General features: G+C 47.3%; 2 protein-coding genes across 2 annotated transcripts in view; one reads left to right on the forward strand and one right to left on the reverse strand.

The window, feature by feature from the left end:
• The window catches only part of LOC144152433 (sodium-dependent nutrient amino acid transporter 1-like), a 30,633-nt gene extending 24,245 nt beyond the window's left edge, over positions 1-6,388 (reverse strand). Inside the window, exons 1-2 of the mRNA XM_077683702.1 lie at positions 5,910-6,388; positions 1,119-1,184 (exon numbers count right to left, since the gene is read on the reverse strand). Coding sequence (XP_077539828.1) covers positions 1,119-1,184; positions 5,910-5,939 — 96 coding nt within the window. The 5' untranslated portion in view covers positions 5,940-6,388. The remainder of the gene's footprint in view (positions 1-1,118; positions 1,185-5,909) is intronic.
• The window catches only part of LOC144152436 (uncharacterized), a 294,334-nt gene that overhangs the window by 225,325 nt on the left and 47,075 nt on the right, over positions 1-21,934 (forward strand). The gene's annotated exons all lie outside the window — the stretch shown is intronic.

Below are 21,934 nucleotides of genomic sequence, written 5' to 3' on the forward strand. Positions count from 1 at the left end.
AAGAAAACTTCTAAAGAATAAATTAATCCAACGTCTTTCGCTACTCATAGACATATTTGGATGTAAAGAACTCACACAATAGACAAACGGTATAAGAATGCTATTCAGTAGAGATTTCTTTGAATTTCGGCAAATTTTTTCCCTACAGCCGGCCATGCCTGCGAAGTCACCGGCGCATGGTTGTTGCGTACGTCAAGCGAGCACTGACCACTTAATTACTGTTTTAGGATAAGAGGAGGAACAATCCTGTTACTGTGAATTTCGATTCCAAAACAAGACACTCATCGGCAAGTTCCTAAGCGGGTTAAATTTCTTGAAATGAGTCGCTGGAATGTACTAGAAGAAAATGTAGGTTTCGGTGCTTAACACAGGGACAACTACAGACGTCTCGCCTTGAAATGAAGGTGTTTTTACACAACCGACATCACGTACAAGTAAACGCTGCACATTTTTTCGCTGCAGCCCATACAAAAACTTCTCCTTACGTTAGCACACGAATAATGGCGAAATCTGACGTTGCCCTCATGATACTGCAACAGCTGTGGGAAGTGGTTATTGCAGGAACCTCGATGTAGCAAGAGACAGGCAGGTAGTTGTTTTGTGTGAACACCATAGAAGTGTTTTTTTAGAGGAACCACTAAGAGTAACGCAATACAAACGACGAGTGCGGTTAGTTGCACAAAAATTTACCGTTTCTGCTGCATCCGATGATGATTGGATGTTTATGGCGCAAGGCCAGCTAGGACAAAGAGCGCCAAAACAGTGGTTATGTCGCAGTGGCCTGCATCTAAGTGAAAAGCGAGGAGCACGACTATGTTCAGGGCGAGCGATGATTCCGTTCTTAATAGCGCCTACCCCGCCTCTTCCCCAAGGGAATGAATTCCGCTCGTATTGAAAGAGAATCACTGAACACCCCTTTACCAAGAAAATGCATTTTTAACTACCTAATGGGCCTTGGTATTGCCCCCGCCCCCCCCCCCCCCCCCCCACCCCGCCCCCTCCACTTACTTAATACCTTCGGGCCTTGGTAAACATCCTTTCTTCCCCCCGAGCGTTGTATTGCGCGATCGTCGAGTTTAAAACAATAGGTGGATGTAACTTGATCGGTGAATGCTTACCGGTGGATGCAATTCGAGATCGAAGCCATTTTCAAGTTTCTTTTCCCGGTACGGAGGAGGAAGTTCCTGCGGGCAAAGATATCGAGGCATCAGGTATCCGCCTGTCGGGCTCGCGGATGACGACCAAACTCCTTGCAGCGCACGTATAGCGCTTACATCAAGTAACTCAAGAAACGACAAGGCATTACGGGATGATTTGCAATCGGTTGTATTTGTTTTGACATCAGCGCTTGTTTTTATTTTTAATTAGAAACTCATCCGCCATTTAAAAGGAAAAACACTGGGCACCACAAAGGAGGGAGATAATAATCCAACAATCTAAAGCAGCGGTAACAAAACTCATAATTTCCTGGACTCTGCTATTTAAAAAAAGCGTTGGCCTGGCGCCTTTTCTTGATTAAAGGTTTTTGTAACAGCGTTGTCTAATGTGGGAACCATCTGGCACGACTTAATAAGCCTTCAGAGTTATTCCCTATCTGCTTGAAAAGGGTGGCTCATTGGACGCAGTCTTCGCATACTATAATTTTTTTGTTAACCACCTGAATCGTTTGTGCCGAGCAATAACTACTGATCGTACATCGGTGTCTTTATTACCATGACAGTAGCTATTTAGTTAACCATGTCGCTGCCGTTATAGAGTATAGACAATATGGCTTCATTTAGAACAACCTTATACGTAATTGCACGTCGATAATACGTATTCATAGCTGCTGTGAGAGGAGCCACATGGCCAAAACGTCATAAGAATGATAATCGCGGAGGAAATTCGGAATAAATTTAGCAGGGAACGCAACAAAATTTGACGTTCGGTTTCCTCTTTCATTGGTATAATGATAAATCAATGTGAGATGTACGTAACTTCCGTGATGGCTAAAACTACAATCGAAAGGATTTTAAGCGCAGAGCTCTGGTTGTTGTTACAGGCCCAAGCCGAACTCTGAAATAATTTTTCAACCAGTTCAGTGGATTGCAGTTAAGCGTTATACAAAAAAGCGTTTACTATTCCTTCTGAAGTGTCGAATGATTATCGAAGCACTCCCTCAATTTCGAAGATTGACAGCAGGCTACTGAGTTGCAAAATATCCTCAAGGTAAAAAATAAAGGTCTGTTTACACGCTAAAAATGAAATCAAGCCCTTTAGATGGACGAAAAAACAACTATAGCAAATAATAAAATCAGCCTGAAAGGTTTACAATCCCTCACCTCTATCTCCCCAGTATAAACGACACTGTAAGCGCTATAAATGATTTCGCCGTGCCTTGTTGGTTACAGAGTTATTTTAGGGAATCAATGAAGAAATGTTTTTTAATGGCTGACCTAAAAATCGCTATACAACATTTTAATGGTCATTTCTTCCATAAAATTACAGAAGCTGTACGTTGAAATACTCATCGTGGCAGACATAACCTTTTCAGAAAATAAGAGTTCACTGTGCTATGGCCGTTAGCATTTGATGGCACCGTCATCTTGAAGCGTTATCGTGAGCGGCGCACGAGGGATATACAGGAGTCATTCGTTATCCACACAATGGGGGATAGGGACGTCAGCACACCCTCTATCTGGCTGTTCGAGAGGGAGATAAAATAGAATCATGATCAAAGCTACTCGTGGCTACTTCCATTTCCACAATCAACTTCCTTTTTGACTGTTTTTGTTATCATTTTACTTCTTTGTTTCGATTCTAGTATATATTCGTTGTTCATATAAATAAAACCCAGTTGGCAGTTCAGCGCAGCGTTTGTCTTTTCTTCCTGTCGAGTCGTTTTTAGCGCTGTTTTCCCAAGTAGCATCATGCACCAATTAGCCCGCCTCAGTTCACTTTTTCACTTCGCTAACCCCAAATCATCTCCAGAAGACAGAATTAACATTGAAACCACTAGTGCAACATGATTATGAGGCCGTTTAAACATCAGTACAACTTCCTGCCGCCCTAGTTGGTACTGTACCGTAGGGGGATTGTAACTGACAAGTTCCAACCGAATCGCGCTATGATGCCGTTGAGACATTTCGCACATTGCCTTTTCAATCCATGTAGTTATCGCAACAATAACTAGAATGTTTCATCCAGCATCACAGAGCTGTTAGCAGCAACTATTCTCTGCCCGTGCGCGCCTGCAGAGCGTCAGCAGCAAAGGCATCCATCGAAACGGCAGTTATGGTGCTCACAGGAATGCGCCTCCTTTGCAAATACCTTCGCCGGTAACACTCTTCTTTTTTTGACTGGCTCAAAATGCAGCGTACGTTGTAACTGTTAAATAATGAAAATTCCCCGCATTTCCCCCGAGGGGAAGAATGTGAAAGTGCGAATGCACGAGTTGAATTTGCGCGGTTCGGTAATGTTCGCGAAAGAGAGATCACACACACACACACAACTACAAAGAAAGAAAGATGCATTTATTCACAGACACCTATTTGTGTTGTCGTTGTACTTGATTGCTAGAGCGGATCTCAGCTTTGAAATTTCGTGTCAGTACTCCTTTAAGCGGGTGCATTAGCCCTTCTCACGCCCGATTCCTGGCCAATCCCCCACGTGGGTATGTGCCATGTCAGCGGCCAGGCAGCGCGCGCCCATCTCCCCCCGTTGCCAAGGTAGACGAGGAGATTCCTGGCCAATCCCCCACGTGGGTATGTGCCATGTCAGCGGCCAGGCTGCGCGCGCCCATCTCCACGTGCGCGGACATCGCCGGTGGACGCAGGTTCAGGGTCGCTTAAGAAGTGCATTAGCACTTAAAAAAAGACACCCAAGCGGCAGGAGTGTCGGGCATTTTTCCTGCTTTATGATACAGGCAAAACGAGACGCTACATAAACAAAAAATGGGACAGACCCGCTCTAGGTATGAGGCATCGTCGCCGGTGTACACACCAGGATACGGGTACGCACTGTACTTCAATTGCACAAAAAAAGCAACGAAGACTGGAGAGAGACGTCACGAGACAGAGCGTTCTGTTTTGTGTCGTCTCTCTCCAGTCTTCGTTGCTTTTTTTGTGCAATTGAAGTGCAGCATGGATTACCAACTCGCCCAAACCTACAGCCTACGGGTACGGATTTCTGCTTTTCGTAACTGCACGCCACGCGGCCAGACGGTGAACAAAAGCGACTGGAATTTTTGTTGCCCCTGAATGTCGTGTGAATGGGTGCTTTGACGTCCCCTGCAATTTCCGTTTCTCTTCTCCGTTTTCCTCCTCGCCGTCCTCGCTTGGCTTCCTTCCCGCGACTGGCGCGTCATAAACGCAAACGGGTTTTCCGGATGTTGCTGACCGGACGATGGAGAACCACTCCCCGTATCGTACGCGCACGTGCGACCTTGAATTGCTCATCCCAGCGCAAGGAGACGTTCGCGACGAGCGTTCTCCCAGACCACCTCTCTGCAGTTGGTACATCCGAAGAGCCTGCAATTACGCAAATCACTGCGCGCGTCTCGATAAATTGCGCGTCTGATTACTGTAGTGGCCCAATTGCTTACATATCGATAGCCGTCGGCGAAGGAGGGAAAATAACACAGTACATGCGAGATTCTCAGTGGAATGTGGCCGATGCCGATGGTCCGCGAGCGTTGACTCCTTGGAAATAAATACTGCTGGGGATGCCCTAAGGGATGCCCTTGGGTGGCGCTGGGTCTGCTGATGCGTAACAACCTGACAGCACGAGGACGCGGGTTCGATATCCAGCCGCGGCGGCCGGTTTTCTGATGGAGGCGAGAAGCAAAAACGCCCGTGTGTACGAGATTTCGGCACACGTTAAAAATCCCCAGGTGGTCGAAATTAATCCGGAGCCCCCCGCTACGACGCGCCTCATCGCCTGCGTTGTGTCGGCGCGTTAAACCCTACACTCAATCAATGAACAACCGACGACTCCGCATGTACCAGTGGTGAGCTTAGGATTTTATTGAGCTGAAGTTAATTCTGCCCGTCATACAGGATTTAGTTTAAAGAAACAGCTATACATTGAACTTGCCGCACGATAAGCCTTTTTCTCTCCTCGAGGAGGAGGAGGAAACCTTTATTCAACTGAAAAGATGATAGGTGCGGCAAACTACACCACACGTACGGCAACTACATTGCGAAGCATTGCTGTGTGAAATTTCTGAAAAAAAAAAGAAAGAAAGTGTTTGCCTTAATTTCGAGCCTTATTGGCGTGTCTGCCAAAGGCCTAATAACGCCTTTTCTCCCAGCGGTTTTAATATGGTGCGCTTCGAACAAACACCAGCAGATTGCAGTCGGTAAAGCGGTGTCGTTATTTTAAGGTTTCGTCTCAATTTTACCTCTTATGTTCACCAACCTACATTTAGAAATGCTCATCTACATAGGTATAGTATTGGCTATCGAAGTCATCATGTTCTGAGAGCCCATAGGTGTCCGTATGTATGAACAGCTGTTAGTACATGTATTAACACTATATTTTCGGAAGAGCGAAGCGACTGAAGTAGTAATCGTGCTGTAGAGCGTAGCCACAACTGTGTACCCATGAACAGTACGGCTAACACGGCAAAGTCTTGTTCCCTGCATGTTTCAAATATTTTCCGAACTTTTAAACTACCACGGTTTGCACACTGTCCGAAAGTAGAATCGGGTAGGGAGATACCTCAATTGTTTCAACGAGTGGCACAAATATTCCGCAGCATTCGTTTGAAATGAGCTTTCAGAGAGGACAGCACGATGCACAGTAAAATTATAGAGTTGCGGGTTAGTCCCGATATTTTATAGATTGCAGCGCAGGCTTTATTCCACCAAACACGCCCGGCAAGAATGCCCGCTCCTGAATCAATCAATGAAACTCAAAACTCTTCTCACCTGCAGTTCCCACTCCTTTCGCGTCTTCATGGCAGCGTTGACGGTTCCAGTCACAGCGCCTCTTTTTCGGTGGCCTCAACGTCTGCACCCTTCCGGCACTTCCGAAGCAATGCCGATCAATATCCCGGCACGACCTATTTATTTACAGCCTCATTTCGAACGGCGATACCGTCTCCACGGGGCACAATAGATTCCATCGTTGTCAGCCCTCGAGTGCTCCAGATGATAACCTCTATCTCGGTATCTCTCCTACACGCGACTCACTGATTGACACCTTCGGGCGACGCGATAAAAGAAACCCGCGTGGTTGAAACTCGAAGGGAGGAAAGAGACATCACGCCGGACCAGCGCGAACGGAAAAAACTGTACCAGGGTGTCGCGCCCGCAAAGTCCGACCGCGTTGTACACGCCGCTCGCAAGGCACGGCGAAACGCTCTCTCGGCCTTGCAGGTTCGCTGTTCTGTGGACAGGTTCTTCGCGTGTCTTGTTTTTCGTTTTTACCGCTACGCGAAGAGGAGGAAAGAAGGGGGAGAGGAGAAAAACGGCGCTGGGAAAGCACGCGCCACGGCTGGGAGAGGATGACGGCGGAAGGCCAGTAGCGTAGTACGTTTGCGCTAACCGCGGTTATCCCCACCCGCTGCCGTCATCTCTCCCCCTTTCATGGATTGCCTCTTTCAGATGAAACACTTGCTTGTACAGAAAGAACACCCCGTCAATCTTGCACCTCAAGCTACACTACCTAGCGTTATGCGGACGCCGTCTTTCGAAGAGGACGCTTTCTCTGCGCATAGATTTATCTAGGTCGCACAGCTGGATACGGTTCGCGCGTGCGACGGCGGTTCGTTGGCTCCGTTGGAGCAGTTATAGCGGGAAATCGGCATGCACGGTGCGGCACCAAAGGGGTCGACGCTCTGTCTAGGTTTATCGTCCGGATTCGTCACTTCGCCCTGTTCCCCTCCCTTCCCTCACAGCCCTCTCAAATTGCTCGAGGAGGAACTTCTGATGTAGCCTAGTTTCCCCTCTCGGCATCGCCTACTCTTTCGCGTGCGCTTGCAGCGTTTTCCCACACCAAAGTTGGTCTCGAAATTGACGTTATCCGCTCCTCCTTGCGGAGACCGTGAATGCGGGAGGGTTAGATAAAAGACAGGAAGGATATACGGCCAACGGAAGACGTTGTTACCGGACTTTTAGATCCGTTATTTCTCCATGGAGAGGCAAACTCGAGGTGCTGGCTTCTCTCGAACCGCGCAATGCTTGGCGGTGCGCTCCTCATCCACGAATTCGGTATACGCGCGTATTCTCTTTCCCCGTATATTTCTTTTTTTTTCTCGAAAGCTTCATCCGAGTCACTTACTCTTCTTTTGTCTTTTTCTTGAGCACAACGCCTTGTATTCGCGTTTTCTGAAGGAAAATTTGATAGCTCTTACTGGGGTTTGCATTGATATAACACAAAGTGTTAGCAAATTTAAATACAGCATGTTACCGACGTCAGTTCCAAGATAATGCTCGTAAATTCGTCGAGAAGAAAGAAAGCCCAATACGAATTCATATTTCTTCAGTACGATCGCGCTGTGTATTTTTTTGTTTCTTGTTTAATTTACAGGATACTAAATTAAAAGAAAAACAAAAAATAAATTTCGCTGCTTTAATTTACAGGCAACAGCAAATACAAGTCTTTTATCGTTGCGCTGAGAGTATCATAAAGGCCTGATTGATTGCTTGTAGGGTTTATCGCGCCGACGCAACGCAGTCGATGAGGCACGCCGTATACGTGAAGGGCTCCGGATTAATTTTGACCGCCTGGGGATCTTTAACGTGTGCCAAAATGTCGTACACACGGGCGTTTTTGATTTTCGCCTCCATCAAACAGAAAGGCCTGCGTGGAGTTGTATTGGGCTGAAGCTGCATATGGTGGTTGTATTTAGCCAAACCGCAAAAATAAGACCGTTACATTTAACGACTTGTATTCGCCTGAGTTCTCGCCACTGCGTGCTGGTGATGTATATCAGGCGTCTAAGCGGCCTAATACAGCTATTCCAACGAAGTTAACCTGAAAGGAATGGGCTGAGATAACGCAAGATAACACAGTGGGAAGTTCATCCGGGAAGGTAGTTGTCCTGAAGCATCAAGCCGATGAAGCGGCCCGTACGGGCCTTAACCACCGCAAATACCGCAAAGTGTACTTCACAAAAACAGACGCTTCCACCATGGCCCATCGCCTTGCAGTAAGTGAAAGAAACCGGCTATGGCGCAGCAACGAACCCAATAATGAAGTATTTTTGCACGCGATTGACCCTGATTTGACATCAAAACTTCCTAGAGAGCTCCCTCGTAGGCTGGAGGCATTATATCATCGCCTACGACTGAACTCGGCCTACACCAACAGTTACCTCTTTCGCCTCGGACTGACGACCAACCCGTACTGCGATAACTGTTCTTCCATAGAAACCGTCGAACATATCTTATTAGAATGTGTAGCCTACTTGGCACCAAGATCCCGTTGTTTTGAAGATATTGAACGCCTAGATCAAGGGCCGGTAACTTTGAAGACCATCTTAGGACCATGGACTAGCCCATCGAAGCAGCGTCAGGCCTAAAAAGTTTGTTTTCATATTTGGAGGACATTGGCCACATTTCAAAATTGTAAATTCTGTAACACAATCTAAAAAATAATCCGCCAAGTCCGCCAAACCACGCCAGTGTTTTTTTTTTTTGTTTGCTTCTTCGTTTTTTTTCTCTCTCTTTTTTTTTCTTTTCTGTCCACCCCTCTCTAGGGCCTGTTCTCCCTACATCCCCGACCCCTAGCAGAGAAGCATGTAGGTGATCACAAACGCCGGCAAAACTCTCTGCTTTTTCAATAAAGAGCCTTCTCTCTCTCTCTCTCTGAAGCATCCAACAGATAATGACGATGATAACAAAATGTGTCCTGAAGTTGCTACTAAATGAAGATTCGACAAAGACAGGATTATAATAGGAATACCGGTGACAATATTCCCGTATTTTTTATTGCCGACGTATTTTTTTCTACCTATCGAGCATTTTTTACACAACTGCTCGCCGTAATTTATCGTGTTCATATTACGCATGCACAGGGCAGGTGTATAAGATCTTAATCGGCAAACAATGTCCTGGTCAATCCGTATTGCTGAAAGTTTACAGCGAATATGTTTATGGATAGGATCCCTGCGTCTCGAGCCGGTGGAACGTGTACAGCGTAGGGAAAAATTCCTTAAAAGGACCCTGCAACACTTTTTTCAACTTTTTTTCTGAAATCTTAAATGCTTGCCGAATGTAGTCAGCCAACACACCGAGTACGTAGATTACGAGGTTGCAAAGTACCCCAGCCAAAAATTACGGCTCTATGCCCATCAGATAAGTTGGAAACTCCCTCAAAAGATTTTTCCCTCTTTTCCAGTATTGATGTTCTTCGACGGCTTGAATTACGTCATTAAGGCCATGTAGCGGCTGTTGGCCCGTTTTCATTCATGAGTTGCAGCAATGAATGCTTTTCGACAGCAACTTTAAAAATAAAGCCGCAAAAACAAAGCGGGAACGGAAGGTATATCTGGTGCGACGAGCAAATCACGCAGTGCCGCTCCGTGCTGGCTTTCGCAGTGGTTCCAGACGCGAAGGAAAGCGCTAAAGAGTTTATCGCAAGTGTTGCAGGCTTCCTTTAAGAATCAAAACCCTTTCGTAACGAATGATGGTTGAGCCCGAATCTTTCTCCAATGCATACTAAATAAAAGTCGAAGTCCAAAGCCAAAGACTACGCAACGAACCCAGGAAATGCTGAGTGACCCGATGAGATGTTTAGGTTCTAAAAGGTGATTTGGTTCGGCTCGCTCAGAGGTTTATTTATTCAAGATACCTTACAGGCCCACGGGGTGGGCATAGAGTAAGGGGGAGCACATAATATCAACAGAGCGTGGCCTCTGGATTTGAACTTTGACTGATTCCGTGTGAATGAGAGAAAGCTTCGTGTACAACCAAGTTTCTTTAAGAAAAGGGCTGTGATTTTTTTCTTGAGACCCTATTGGAAACTGAGTGGATAGGAATCATGTTCTCCAAACGTTTTAAATTTTCGTCATCATGAACCAGTTGCCTTCCCTGCAATGCGTTTTCTGTGCGGCATTCACCATCAGTGAGGCTAAGTCCGTGTCCCAATGGCCCAATCGGATAGACGTCGGCCTCATAACGCGAGGGACCCGGGTTCGACTCCTACAACGGGAAGCGTTTTTTTTTCTTCTTGATGTCCTAGACGAAAGCTGAGTGGACACGAATCAAGTTCTCCAAGCGTTTTGAATTTTCATCATAAGCGAGTTGGATTTTCTGCAGTGCAATTCCAGCGTTTAAGGACTGATCAGTGAGACACAGGGAGCTTCGATTTGAAAATAAAAAAGAAAATGTCCTAGGGATCCTTTATTTTGACATTGGACGACTTATGCTTCTGCACCGTCAAAAACAGAAGTGAAAAGGGGGCAGAAGACGTTGCTATTGCTCTAGCAATGGCACTAACCGGTACAAGGTTGGTTGTCAGTGGCTCTAAGGCCGCCATTAAGAATTATGATATGGGGAGGGTCTATGCTGCAGCCGAAAAAATTCTCAGAGACGGTCAAGTACCAGGAGGGCAAATCTCACTGATATGGTGCCCGCTCCAGCAGGGCCTGTGGGGGAACGAGAAGGCGCATGCGAACACCCAAGGTCTCGCTTTCCGGTCGATCGCAGCTGACTCACCCCCCCCCCCCCCCCCCCCCCCTTCTCAAGGAACCCTTTCTTTCGGGTGACGAACTCAGGACATTTCAGGAAATAATTTCTCATTATAAGCTTGGTCGCAAGACCTATCCAGGGCCGGATGAACAGCTCAGAGAAAAAGAGGAAGTTTTGTAAAGGAAATTGCAAACCGGGATGTTTCCGAACCCTCAACTGTACAGCCAACGGCATCTGGAAGTTTTAATCCTAGATGCACTCACTGCAATAGCATTGCAGACCTAATCCACATGGTCTGGACATGCCCTCCCTATAACGACCCGAACAGAAATGTGGAATCTTGGGAGACCTCATTACTCAACCACAAAGCAGAAGAGCAGCTCAAAGTCGTCGGTCCCTCCCTGACCGCCGCCGAATCCCGAGGGATTCCGGCCGATACTTAGGGGGAAGAACGGGGTCTAGCCTAATGCCCCCTCACTCGTCATTTTAGGCGGGTGCAAATAAAAGTTATTTCCCTCTCTTCTCTCTCTGCCCTAAGAAAGTGTCTTCCAAGCAGTGCATTTCAGTTGAGCGGTGCAGCCGACTGTAAAGGGATAGGTGTAAGCTTGGTTTTTGCAAGTTACTTGCGCTTGCATATCAAGTATTCCACAGTGGCTTGAATGATTGGTTAATTCTTAGTACCAGCCGCTACGCCAAACTTTGCTCACTAAAACTCTAAAGCGAAACATTCTGCTCAAAAAGTCTACCTTAAAATCTTTGGGCAGCACATAGTACCCTCAACTAGTCACCTCTTTTTTCCTTTATTTCTCGTTAAGACCAAAAAAGCAGGTGCACGTTCTCGAGGCTATTCTGCGCGTAGTACGCTTGGTTTCTTTAATTTGTAAACTATTTAGTGGAACGCACGAACCGACCAAGGGCGGTCGAAAAAGCAGAGGAATATAGAGGTAAAAAACGTTCGTCGTCACTAAAAAGCAGTAGACGCAGTGGGAGCTCTATCTAAGCTCCAAGCCGGAGGAACCGTTTGTTTACAATGCCCGCGGCTGCCGGAGAGAATGACGAGTCAGCAGCGCATAGGGTGGGCTGCGTACGAGAGTAGCCCATCAGCACATCGCTATTAGACAAATGTCTATTCTACTGCCTCGAAAGAATTGCCACCCAAATAATTCTTCGCTGAGGCAAGTAAAGTTAGAAGCAGCTTACTTAATTAAGAAGGTACACTTGGAGCTGTTATTTCTTTCTTTTCGCCATCCTTTGTTTCATGAGGGTGGGGGGAGCTGAAGCGCACTCAGCACACTGAGGAAATTTTGCTTTTCTCTAATTTAAAATAGGCTTCATCACAGTTCAAAAAAGATTGCTTTCACCCCATTAGTTCGCACTAAAGTACATTGTGTCATCGCCATTTTGGACCCTCATCAAGCCTACATCATATGAAATATCGTATTCTTGCAAAACCTTGCGACTCTTTAAATTTACTCTGATTATTATTCTTTTTGTAGCGTCAATAACTTGAAAAACCATGCTGAGCTAGTGGATTTGGCCGTTCATCGGAAACATGCGCGTTTATCTCTTTTTCGCAAGACTCACCACCACCCATCACTGCATGAAAGTTTTTTTTTAATGCCCGTCTGCTTTCTTACCACGAAGGGATCACCTAAACAAAGTTAAACGCCCACAATGTCATTCACTTCATTTCGCACAATGATTCATTGGGGTATCATTGTTGAGTGGAATGACCGGCCAGCATATGTTGCCACCCAAAAGATCCCGATCCCAATAAATTCTTGCACACTAATAATATACATACATAAATACATACATACACGCATACATACATACATACATACATACACACACATACATACATACATACATACATACATACATACATACATACATACATACATACATACATACATACATACATACATACATACATACATACATACATACATACATACATACATACATACATACATACATGCATGCATGCATGCATACATACATACATACATACATACATACATACATACATACATACATACATACATACATACATACATACATACATACATACATACATACATACATACATGCATGCATGCATGCATACATACATACATACATACATACATACATACATACATACATACATACATACATACATGCATGCATGCATGCATACATACATACATACATACATACATACATACATACATACATACATACATACATACATACATACATACATACATACATACATACATACATACATGCATGCATGCATGCATACATACATACATACATACATACATACATACATACATACATGCATGCATGCATGCATACATACATACATACATACATACATACATACATACATACATACATACATACATACATACATACATACATACATACATACATACATACATACATACAAATTAGTTCCATTTAACAGCAGTTCCGTTTACTGAGATAGATGTGCGAAATTGCAAATTGATGTGTGTACACACTCTTAATACCATTTCATGGAACTCCAAGCACAAGTGAATTTCGATGATAGTTTTTGTGAACGCAAGAAAACTGCAAGAGGTTTAGCCACAGCATTGCCAATGTAGATTTGGCAACAATGAGTCACTGTGCACTACAAAATGCATCGATTATTTTTGTTTGAGTTCTTGCAACTGCATCTTCACGGAGTCTAGAGGCCTCAACTTCGCGAGTGCTTACGAGCCACCGAATTTAGAAGACGGCAACGCGGTATAAAGAAGCACGAATAGCACCACGCTGGCACGAACGAGGCGGCAGGAGCTGAGCCCTGGAACATCGGCGTCTTGAATCGAGACCGAACGACTGGAATAAAAAGAACTGCGATGGTGCATTCGTTCCGCTTACACGGTTGACCACTAACGAGATGAGGCTTACGAGGTCAACGAGACTAAAAAAAAAAAAAAGAACATGGAGGAAGAAAAAAAAGAAAACGAAACAGCCGGAAGCGTAAAAATATGACTCTCATGCCAGTTGGTTTCACAAGAAGTTCCATTTCTGGTTTCGTTTACACCCTGATGAGGAAATTTTAGTTCCGATTACCGAGAGCTTTTTTTAGGGTATCTGAATACAAAACCAACCAACTTACAGGGTACTGTTCCGTTTAAGCGGCAATTCCGTTTAAGCGATTTACGTTTCTCGAGATTCTAGTGTGTGCGTGTCCGTGCGTCTGCGTGCGTGTGCGTTAGTATGTGTGTATGCAGTATTCCTTTTCCTTGTAGTTTTTAACAATTGCATAACGCCCTATAGTTGTAGCTGGCATTCCTTGATCTTGCTTTTGTTGTAGGCTATTTCTGGATATACTGCCACTTGTTATGTTTTCTTTTGTTTGCTTTTACGCGATATAGTTTGTACTAGCTCATATTACTGTCGAAATAGAATCAAACAAATTCTCAGATCTCCTGGGCGCTTTGTTCACAATTAAACTGATTGTCTAGCAATGGTACAACGTTGTATGGCTGTAGCTTCTATTTATGGTTTTTCCTTTTATTGCAGCTAATTACTAGTTATACTGCGTCTTGTATTTTCGTTCGTATTGTCGTACTATTATGTTGTCTTGCCGCCCTCCGTAGTACTTTTGTAGAGGGGGCCTTTAGGGATACTTTATATAAATAAATACAATACATAAATAATGTGTGGTGCGTAACGCGTTAAAAATAGCAGGAAAATGCCGAGTGCTCGTGAGTGCGTGCCTCGCGGCGATCACCGAGCGTCCCTGGCTCACGCAGCGGCTCTAGCAAAAAAAAAAAAAAAAAACGGTGAAAAACTCGAGGGGAGCCTCGTGTTGCCTAGCAACCAAACAACGGCACAGCTGGCGCAACACCTGCTTCACGGAACATCTACGTGGGTCCAGGAACGCCGCGCATGCATCGTGCACGTACGCGCCGCCGCTGCGTCCCAGCTGTCGTCAAGCGCTACCGCGTCTGTAATGCTTGGCACGAGGAACACGACGATATCGATGCATACGACGATGACCACTACTAGCACAGTGGAAAGCGACAACGGAACATGTAAATAAACACTTTCAAACTTGTACAAATGCGTGGTGATGTGTCCTTCAGTGCTCACGTAAAGAAATCATGCAGCTTCGCTATGGCTCAAGCCTTGCACGACTTAGTGAAAGCTTTGCCAGTTTTTGGGTGGGGAGGTTGCTACCGCACTGCTAGGTGTTCTCAGAGCTAAGCGACCGTTGTTGGAATGTTGGAAACCGTGTGTGGCGCGTTAGACTACTGACCAATTCGTTCCGCGGGGCCCAAATCGCCTAGATCCTTCAGACAAAGGAGACGATGTTCGCGACGAGGTGTCCTGGAAGCAACCACACAGAAGGTATAGGCCGCCTCAGCTTCGTTGGAATCCCTACATGCCGCTTAGTTTGCGCCCAGTTGACTCAAGGGAGTGAGACAGCAATGGTTCTCAGTGATCCTCAATAAGAGGGAAATAAGATTATCGCTAGAATTCTTTTGTTGCGCACACCTGGTGCCTTGTCTTGGTGTTCCTCGCGTAGTCGCAAGAATGCCCACGTTCCCGAAACAATTTACCTGCACACCGGTCAATGACACAGACGGAGGTGTGCGGGACGCGACGCTGAGGTACAATGGGCACCCGTGGAAAGGGACTGGACGACAGGCATTCTTTCTGTCTCTTGTCGGGCAACACACGATATATCTGGCACTTCAAGGCACGTGTTTCTTTCTGTCGAAATCCGTATTACTCGGACGCCGTTACGGTGCGTAGGGCGCTGCCTGTTACTAGTTTTTTTCTGTGCTTGTTTTTTTTTACCCGACTGTTGTTAGGGGTGTCTTTGATTCATCTCTAGAGAGTGTCGATATGCTGAGCTATCGAGTCGACGCGCGAAGTCCGATTCCATCTTAACTCCCGTCATAACAGGAGAGATAAAGAGAGAGAGAGAGAGAGAGAGAGAGAGAGAGATGGAGGGAGGGAGGGAGGGAGGGAGGGAGGGAGGGAGGGTGGGTGGGTGGGAGGGAGAAAACTTTATTTAAGCTCTAAACGGTAGAAGGAACTGGACGAGAGGGAGGAGGTCACGTGGCCTTCCCCTTTAAATGGCGGTCCTAGCTACCATCTAGGGCCGTGGGCCCTAGCTGCGTCTTCCGCCAGTTGGCCGGGTACTACTGGCCCAAAGTTTATCGCCTTTATTTTAGATTTCTCACCCGGAGGCTATACCTGGGCATAAAGCTCGCCGCATTGTGGACGGTTACATTGTAATTTAGTAATTCTGACGCATTTAGACAACTTGAACGCGGCCAGAATGTCGTCCAAGCGGGCGTTAAAATAATGAGAAAGAAGTTTGAACAGTATAAATAAAGGTTCCTTCGTGAAACAAAAGTTTCCAGGGTCGATTTCTTAAAGGACAATTATTATCGCGGAAGCTTTAAAGGCCAACTGCACTCAAATTTCACCTCGACCAAATTTCACTTTGAAAGTACAATTCGTACCACCAATCCTACTGGGACATGACCGGTGGCCCCGTGAAATGCTTCGTTATTTAGTTGGAAACGTTTAAATTAGCTTCGTCGCAGGCGACGCTGCACCTGCCGGAGGATCGCGCAAGCAGCCATGAAGCATTACGGCCGCCCCCGCTCTTTTTCTTACGGCCAGCCAGGAGAACAGGTCGAGCTTCGCTCGGCGCGCTTCTCCAAGGGCTGCAGTAAGGGCGAAGCGTTGCGCGCAGGTTGGCCGCAGTGTGCGGCCTGCAATTGCTATCAGGCTGGGCCAGTCGGAACGCCACTTCAGGCTGGCTGTAGGGGCCGCGCTCTTCTTAGTTCCGGTTTTAAAATTTGCGGTTTTTGATGGTCGTTTGCGCCACGGATACGCGCATTTCACTTGTCATATCAGGCATCTTGCAGTCTTTTCGAACAGACTATGCGGAAATAGCGTTTTAAAAACGTTGACATTTTAGGTGCAGTTGCCCTTTAAGTGCTCCATTCTGCGAAAAAAAGCCCTATTTCCTGTCGGTGCCCCGAAGACAAGTAAAGATCAAATGCACAGCATTTCCGAGGGGGTGCACCGGCAAGTCGTATCTCTCGATCGCGGGACCCGTCTCGCCATCTTTCGGAGGCGCGGGACAACTTGTGGCGCTGTCGAAACAAACCAGAAATGAGTGAAGGATATAAGGCGCGTTCGGTGCATCGAAATCTGTGTCGGTTTCGTGGCTCAGTCGGTAGTGCGCCGGGCACCTCGCGTTCCGCCCGCGGCGTCATGGGTTCGAAACCGGGCGCCAGGAACTGTTATTTCTTTTATAGTGTTGTGGCCTGGCTGCGGACTACGACAAGGCGCGCCTGCGGACTACGACAAGGCACGCCAACGCCGCGTGACATTGTGAGTTACTAAAATGCTATGCATTTAAAAGCGCTGTTGTTGCCGTTGTACGGTCAAGAAAATGGCCGCCGCAGTGAATAGTAAGTGAGCGAGGCCCGAAATTTATAGAACCGCAAGCGTGCTCTTCGGCCGCTCTCGCGGCCCCCAGTTCAAGGTGCTTGCTGGCGAGGTGGGGCCTCTCCACTGGCATACGCTGAACGGCCAGGGCCGAGCTGGTGAGCGGCTGCACCCACTGCTGTGTTGTAATGGTAGGGAGATTGGGAAAGGTGTGTGTGGGTAGGAATGGAGCAGTTATGCATAATTGTTGGCAGTGTTGACAAGTTGTGGTATTATCTGGGAAACACGACGTGGGGAAGGGTGTTGCGTGGGCATATCTTTGTCTGCAGTTTTAAGAAGGTGGTAGCTTCCTATGGAGATATATAGATAGATATATAGATATTGTGGTCTCTACCTCGCAATATGCATACAACATGCGTTACGAAACATAGCATGCAAGCACACTGCGAGGAACCACCGTGGGTTCGAGCTAGCTCAGCATGCTCCTCATACTGAAACGCCGTCGCGTCAACTCAACAGCGCCCCTATTGGGCAGGTGGAGTAGGGGCGACAAAGGGTACGGAGAAGACGTTTATTCTACACCAACCCTTCGTGTTACATTGGTTACAGTTACGTAGTTCCCTTCAGGTGAAAGATGCGATGGGGCGCCACGCGAAGTGCGCGCGTTGTCGGCGAGCAGAGCCATTGGGCTCTTCGGTCAGGGCAAAATCCTGGGCGCGGCGCACCGTTGTGCGCGCATCGCCGTGCTGGCGAGATCAGCTCGAAGCAGCGAAGTAAACGCGGTCCGTCCGCAGGCGCGTACCGCACGGCGTGATCGTCGCGTCTTAAGGCCGATCCACACGGCGGACCAAAACGATTATTTGGACCGCGGTCCGCGCATCACGTGACAGGACGTCACCAGTACGCGCGGACCGCCGTTGGACTGCGCAGGACCGCGGTCTTCGCGGTCCAAATATTCGCCGAGGCTTTTCGGTCCGCGGTCTCGACGGCGGACCGCGACATCAATCAGTGTGGTCTGACAGCTCCCGCACCGCTCTGTCGTCTGCTACGGCGGTCCGTGGTGTGGATGTTCTCTACGCTGCATCGGACCGCGGCGGGCCATGACGTAGCATCACGTGACCGATCGGACCGCGGACTCGGTCCGTCGTGTGGATCGGCCTAGGTAAGAGTAGGGACAACAGGAGCAGCCAAAGGCACGGGCCGGCCGCCGTAAGGGATGGCGGGCTTTCGCCGCCGCAACAGAGTTGAAGCCGGATGGTAAAGAAGGCGTCACATACCTTCGGCCAACGCCTTCGGCGTCCTGGAAGCGTCTCCCCAAACAGCCCCTCGCGCAGGGCGCGTCCCGCGTCGCGGCGAGAGGGAGTTCGGAAGCCGTTCAAACTAGCCAATGAGGGGAGGTTAGCCCCGCTACCAGGGCCTGCTGCGTGACATTGGGCCTCTTCGATTTTCCACTTCTGGCTCCCCGCGGGCTGCCCGCGGGTAGTCCGAGGATTCCCCGAAGCCATAGGGATACACGGGAAAATCGAATGTTGGACTGCTTCTCGGGGAGTCCGCGGTGAGCCCGAGACTGTAAATCGAAGAGGCCCATTGTGTTATCGCCGCAACGGTCGGTAGGAGTTTGAGAGCACTGTGAGAGCCGAGTCGTCTTCTCAAACTCCTACCGAACGTTGCGGCGATAACACAATGTCACGCAGCAGGCCCTGGTAGCGGGGCTAACCTCCCCTCATTGGCTAGTTTGAACGGCTTCCGAACTCCCTCTCGCCGCGACGCGGGACGCGCCCTGCGCGAGGGGCTGTTTGGGGAGACGCTTCCAGGACGCCGAAGGCGTTGGCCGAAGGTATGTGACGCCTTCTTTACCATCCGGCTTCAACTCTGTTGCGGCGGCGAAAGCCCGCCATCCCTTACGGCGGCCGGCTCGTGCCTTTGGATCACGCCGTGCGGTACGCGCCGCGGACGGACCGCGTCTACCTCGTTGCTTCGAGCTGATCTGGCCAGCATGGATTTCCGAACACACACACACACACGCACACACGCACATGCACACGCACACACGCACACACACACACACACGCACACACGCACACACACACGCACACACGCACACACGCACGAACACGCGCACACGCACACACGCACACACATGCACACACACGCACACGCACACACACACACCCACACACACACAATATTTGAACCGGGGTCTTGAAGTAGAATGTCAGTGCCTAACCAACTGTGCTATCTGTACAAGCTGCCAGCGTCGAACAAAAATTGTTGCCGTTGTTCTTTTCTTTGTGGCCCACACAGATTAGGAAGACTGGCCAGGAATCGGAAGCACTAAGAGACAATGTGCCAGCTTCACAAAATTCCGAAAACTATTGATTGGAAACCTAAAAGGTGTAGAATAGTGCCTGCTAGGTGAAACGGGTGATGATTGCAAATGAGTAGAGCAGGTGCGCACCAGCCGCGCAAAACCCCGGTTCTGGGGAAACTGTGGCGTGCGCCCGTCTGTCTGCTGACGAAATTCGCGCCGTAATGTCAAGAAACGACAAGGCAAAGAAAATGAGCTGGTAAAAGTAATTCGCGCCAAATGACAAAGAAACGAAAACGAAGAACGAGATTCAAATCAATGTAGTCGTAAACCAATTTCTTGTAAGTGTAGGCATGCTTTCGCTTTCAACGCCCAAAAGCAGACTTAAGTGCTCCGCGGAATTTTTTAGATGCGGAGCGTCTTATGCTCGGGGGTATGTCCCGCGGCGTCGGCGGTGGTCCGGCGTCCGCACACCGCCGTTTCTTGGCCAATCCCCCACGTCTTATGCTCGGGGGTATGTCGCGCGGCGTCGGTGGTGGTCTGGCGTCCGCACACCACCGTTTCTTGGCCAGTCTCCCACGTGGGTACGTGCCATAGAAGAGGAACAACAACAACAACAACAACAAGAACAACTCCGGTTGTGCTTGCGCTTGACTCCGTGATTCTTCAGATGAAGTAGGATCGAAGCAACAGCCCCGTCAGTGAGTGTGCTGACGCAATTAAGTGAGAGCATCAGCGCAAACACTAACATCAACGTTGGTTCCACGGGTTCCTTTGGTTCCTCCGGCGAATCCATTGACCTTTAGATACCACTTCAATCTCGTCTCACTCGCGTATATACGCATGCAATAAGGAAAATTACACCCATCTCCCCGAAGGGAACCATGAGTAGAATAAATGAGCATTACGGGGTTCACTGCATTTCCACCAAATTTGGCTAACCAACATAACGGAAACGCAAACGGAACCCCCATGACGCTCCGCATCCTACTCATCGTTCCCTTCGGGGAGATGGGTGTAATTTTTGAAAACGTCATCATTGATGCTTAGAAACTATTCCTTGCGTAGTTAATTAGTTAATTAGTATCCTTGTGGCGCAAACGAGATTACGAATTCAAATGTCTCGGTGTAGTTTGTGATGACGCATATGTGCAAGGGAAAATAAAGATGACGCATATGTGCAAGGGAAAATAAAGATGACGCAATAAAAAAAAAAGAAACACATTACTTGACAACTTTCCATCAACTTCATACAGACAAACGCGCACGTTTAATAAAAGAAGCGTCGTGTTTATTTTTATAAAATGACCTTATCTGGGTGAGCCAGTTAATAATAAACTAAACAATGGCTATACAAAAATGCCACGTTATCGATCGGCCAAGGGTCAAATGTTTTATATATCAGAGCAATTGAGCGCTCGCCTATAGGCTTCCATATTATCTTACGATGTACTCTGTTCGTATATAGCCCTTCAGTGACATAGAAAGACGAAGCACATTCACCCTTACGATAGCATAAAAAAAAAAAGAAAACAAGCTATTGTCTCTCCTAATACGGACGTGTCATTTATCATTGAGGTATTAACGGAGGTCTGGAGGCACACAATGAGGGCTGTAGACGACAGGGTACAAACTGAAGCTGTGTTTAAAAGTACCTAGTTCGCTGAGCTTATCTTTTACGGCCTCAAAGACCAAAGCACAGTATAATTATGATAGACTACGTGATCAAGAAAAACAAACTACGAGCAGTACTTCTCAGCGGATGCTGACTTCCTTGTAGGTGCATAGAGGTAATCGTCGCAGTTAAATATTAACCGGTAAGTTTAACCGGTAGCGGAAGCATATTTTAGAACAAAATATAAGGTCGTTATGATCAACTAAAATGTTTATACAGGCAATCTGATGGTCTAGTTGGTCTGACAGGATTGAAATAAAATGCGCGAAGAACACGGTCGAATAGAATGAAAAGAACACCCCACAGCTCGGCGTTGTGTGTCCTTTGCTCTGTCCGACCCTGCTGTTCCGCATTTTTTTTTTCTAGTACTGCCGTGCTGACAGTTTATAAAATGTCGTTTTGGCGAATGTACCTTTACCGAACGACACTTCATTGAGGGCACATTATTGCGCTTGTCTATCTACGGCGAAGCTGTCTATGGCTTGGAAGCAGCATATGTTCTCCGTCGATAATCAAGCGTACCAAACAATTTTCAGTGCATAGAAAAAATACATAAAAATGCAAATGTTCCTAGGGCCTTCATATTTTAATGGTGGCTTATGGTGACCCTGAAGATGGCTTTTCTAGTACTGCAGTTGTGCTTAGAGATGAAGGCGGCTTAAGAAAAGAAGTCAATGTATGTATGTATTTATTGTTCATTGGAAAGGGAAGATCCACCAACAGGCGTAAATTGTCTCACCTAGGGGGCAGACATCGGAACGCCTGCTGGTGTAAGGGGAGGGGGGATATGGAGGAAAGAATACATAGGAATAGGAGGATAGGGGAGAAGGTTGACATTATAGGATATATAACATACTGGGCAAGTTGACAAGGATAAATATAAAACACAATAGA

The sequence above is a fragment of the Haemaphysalis longicornis genome, unplaced genomic scaffold (genome assembly GCF_048455015.1).
Source record: "Haemaphysalis longicornis isolate Haplotype H1 unplaced genomic scaffold, Haemaphysalis longicornis Haplotype H1 scaffold_9, whole genome shotgun sequence".
Taxonomy (NCBI): Eukaryota; Metazoa; Arthropoda; class Arachnida; order Ixodida; family Ixodidae; genus Haemaphysalis; species Haemaphysalis longicornis.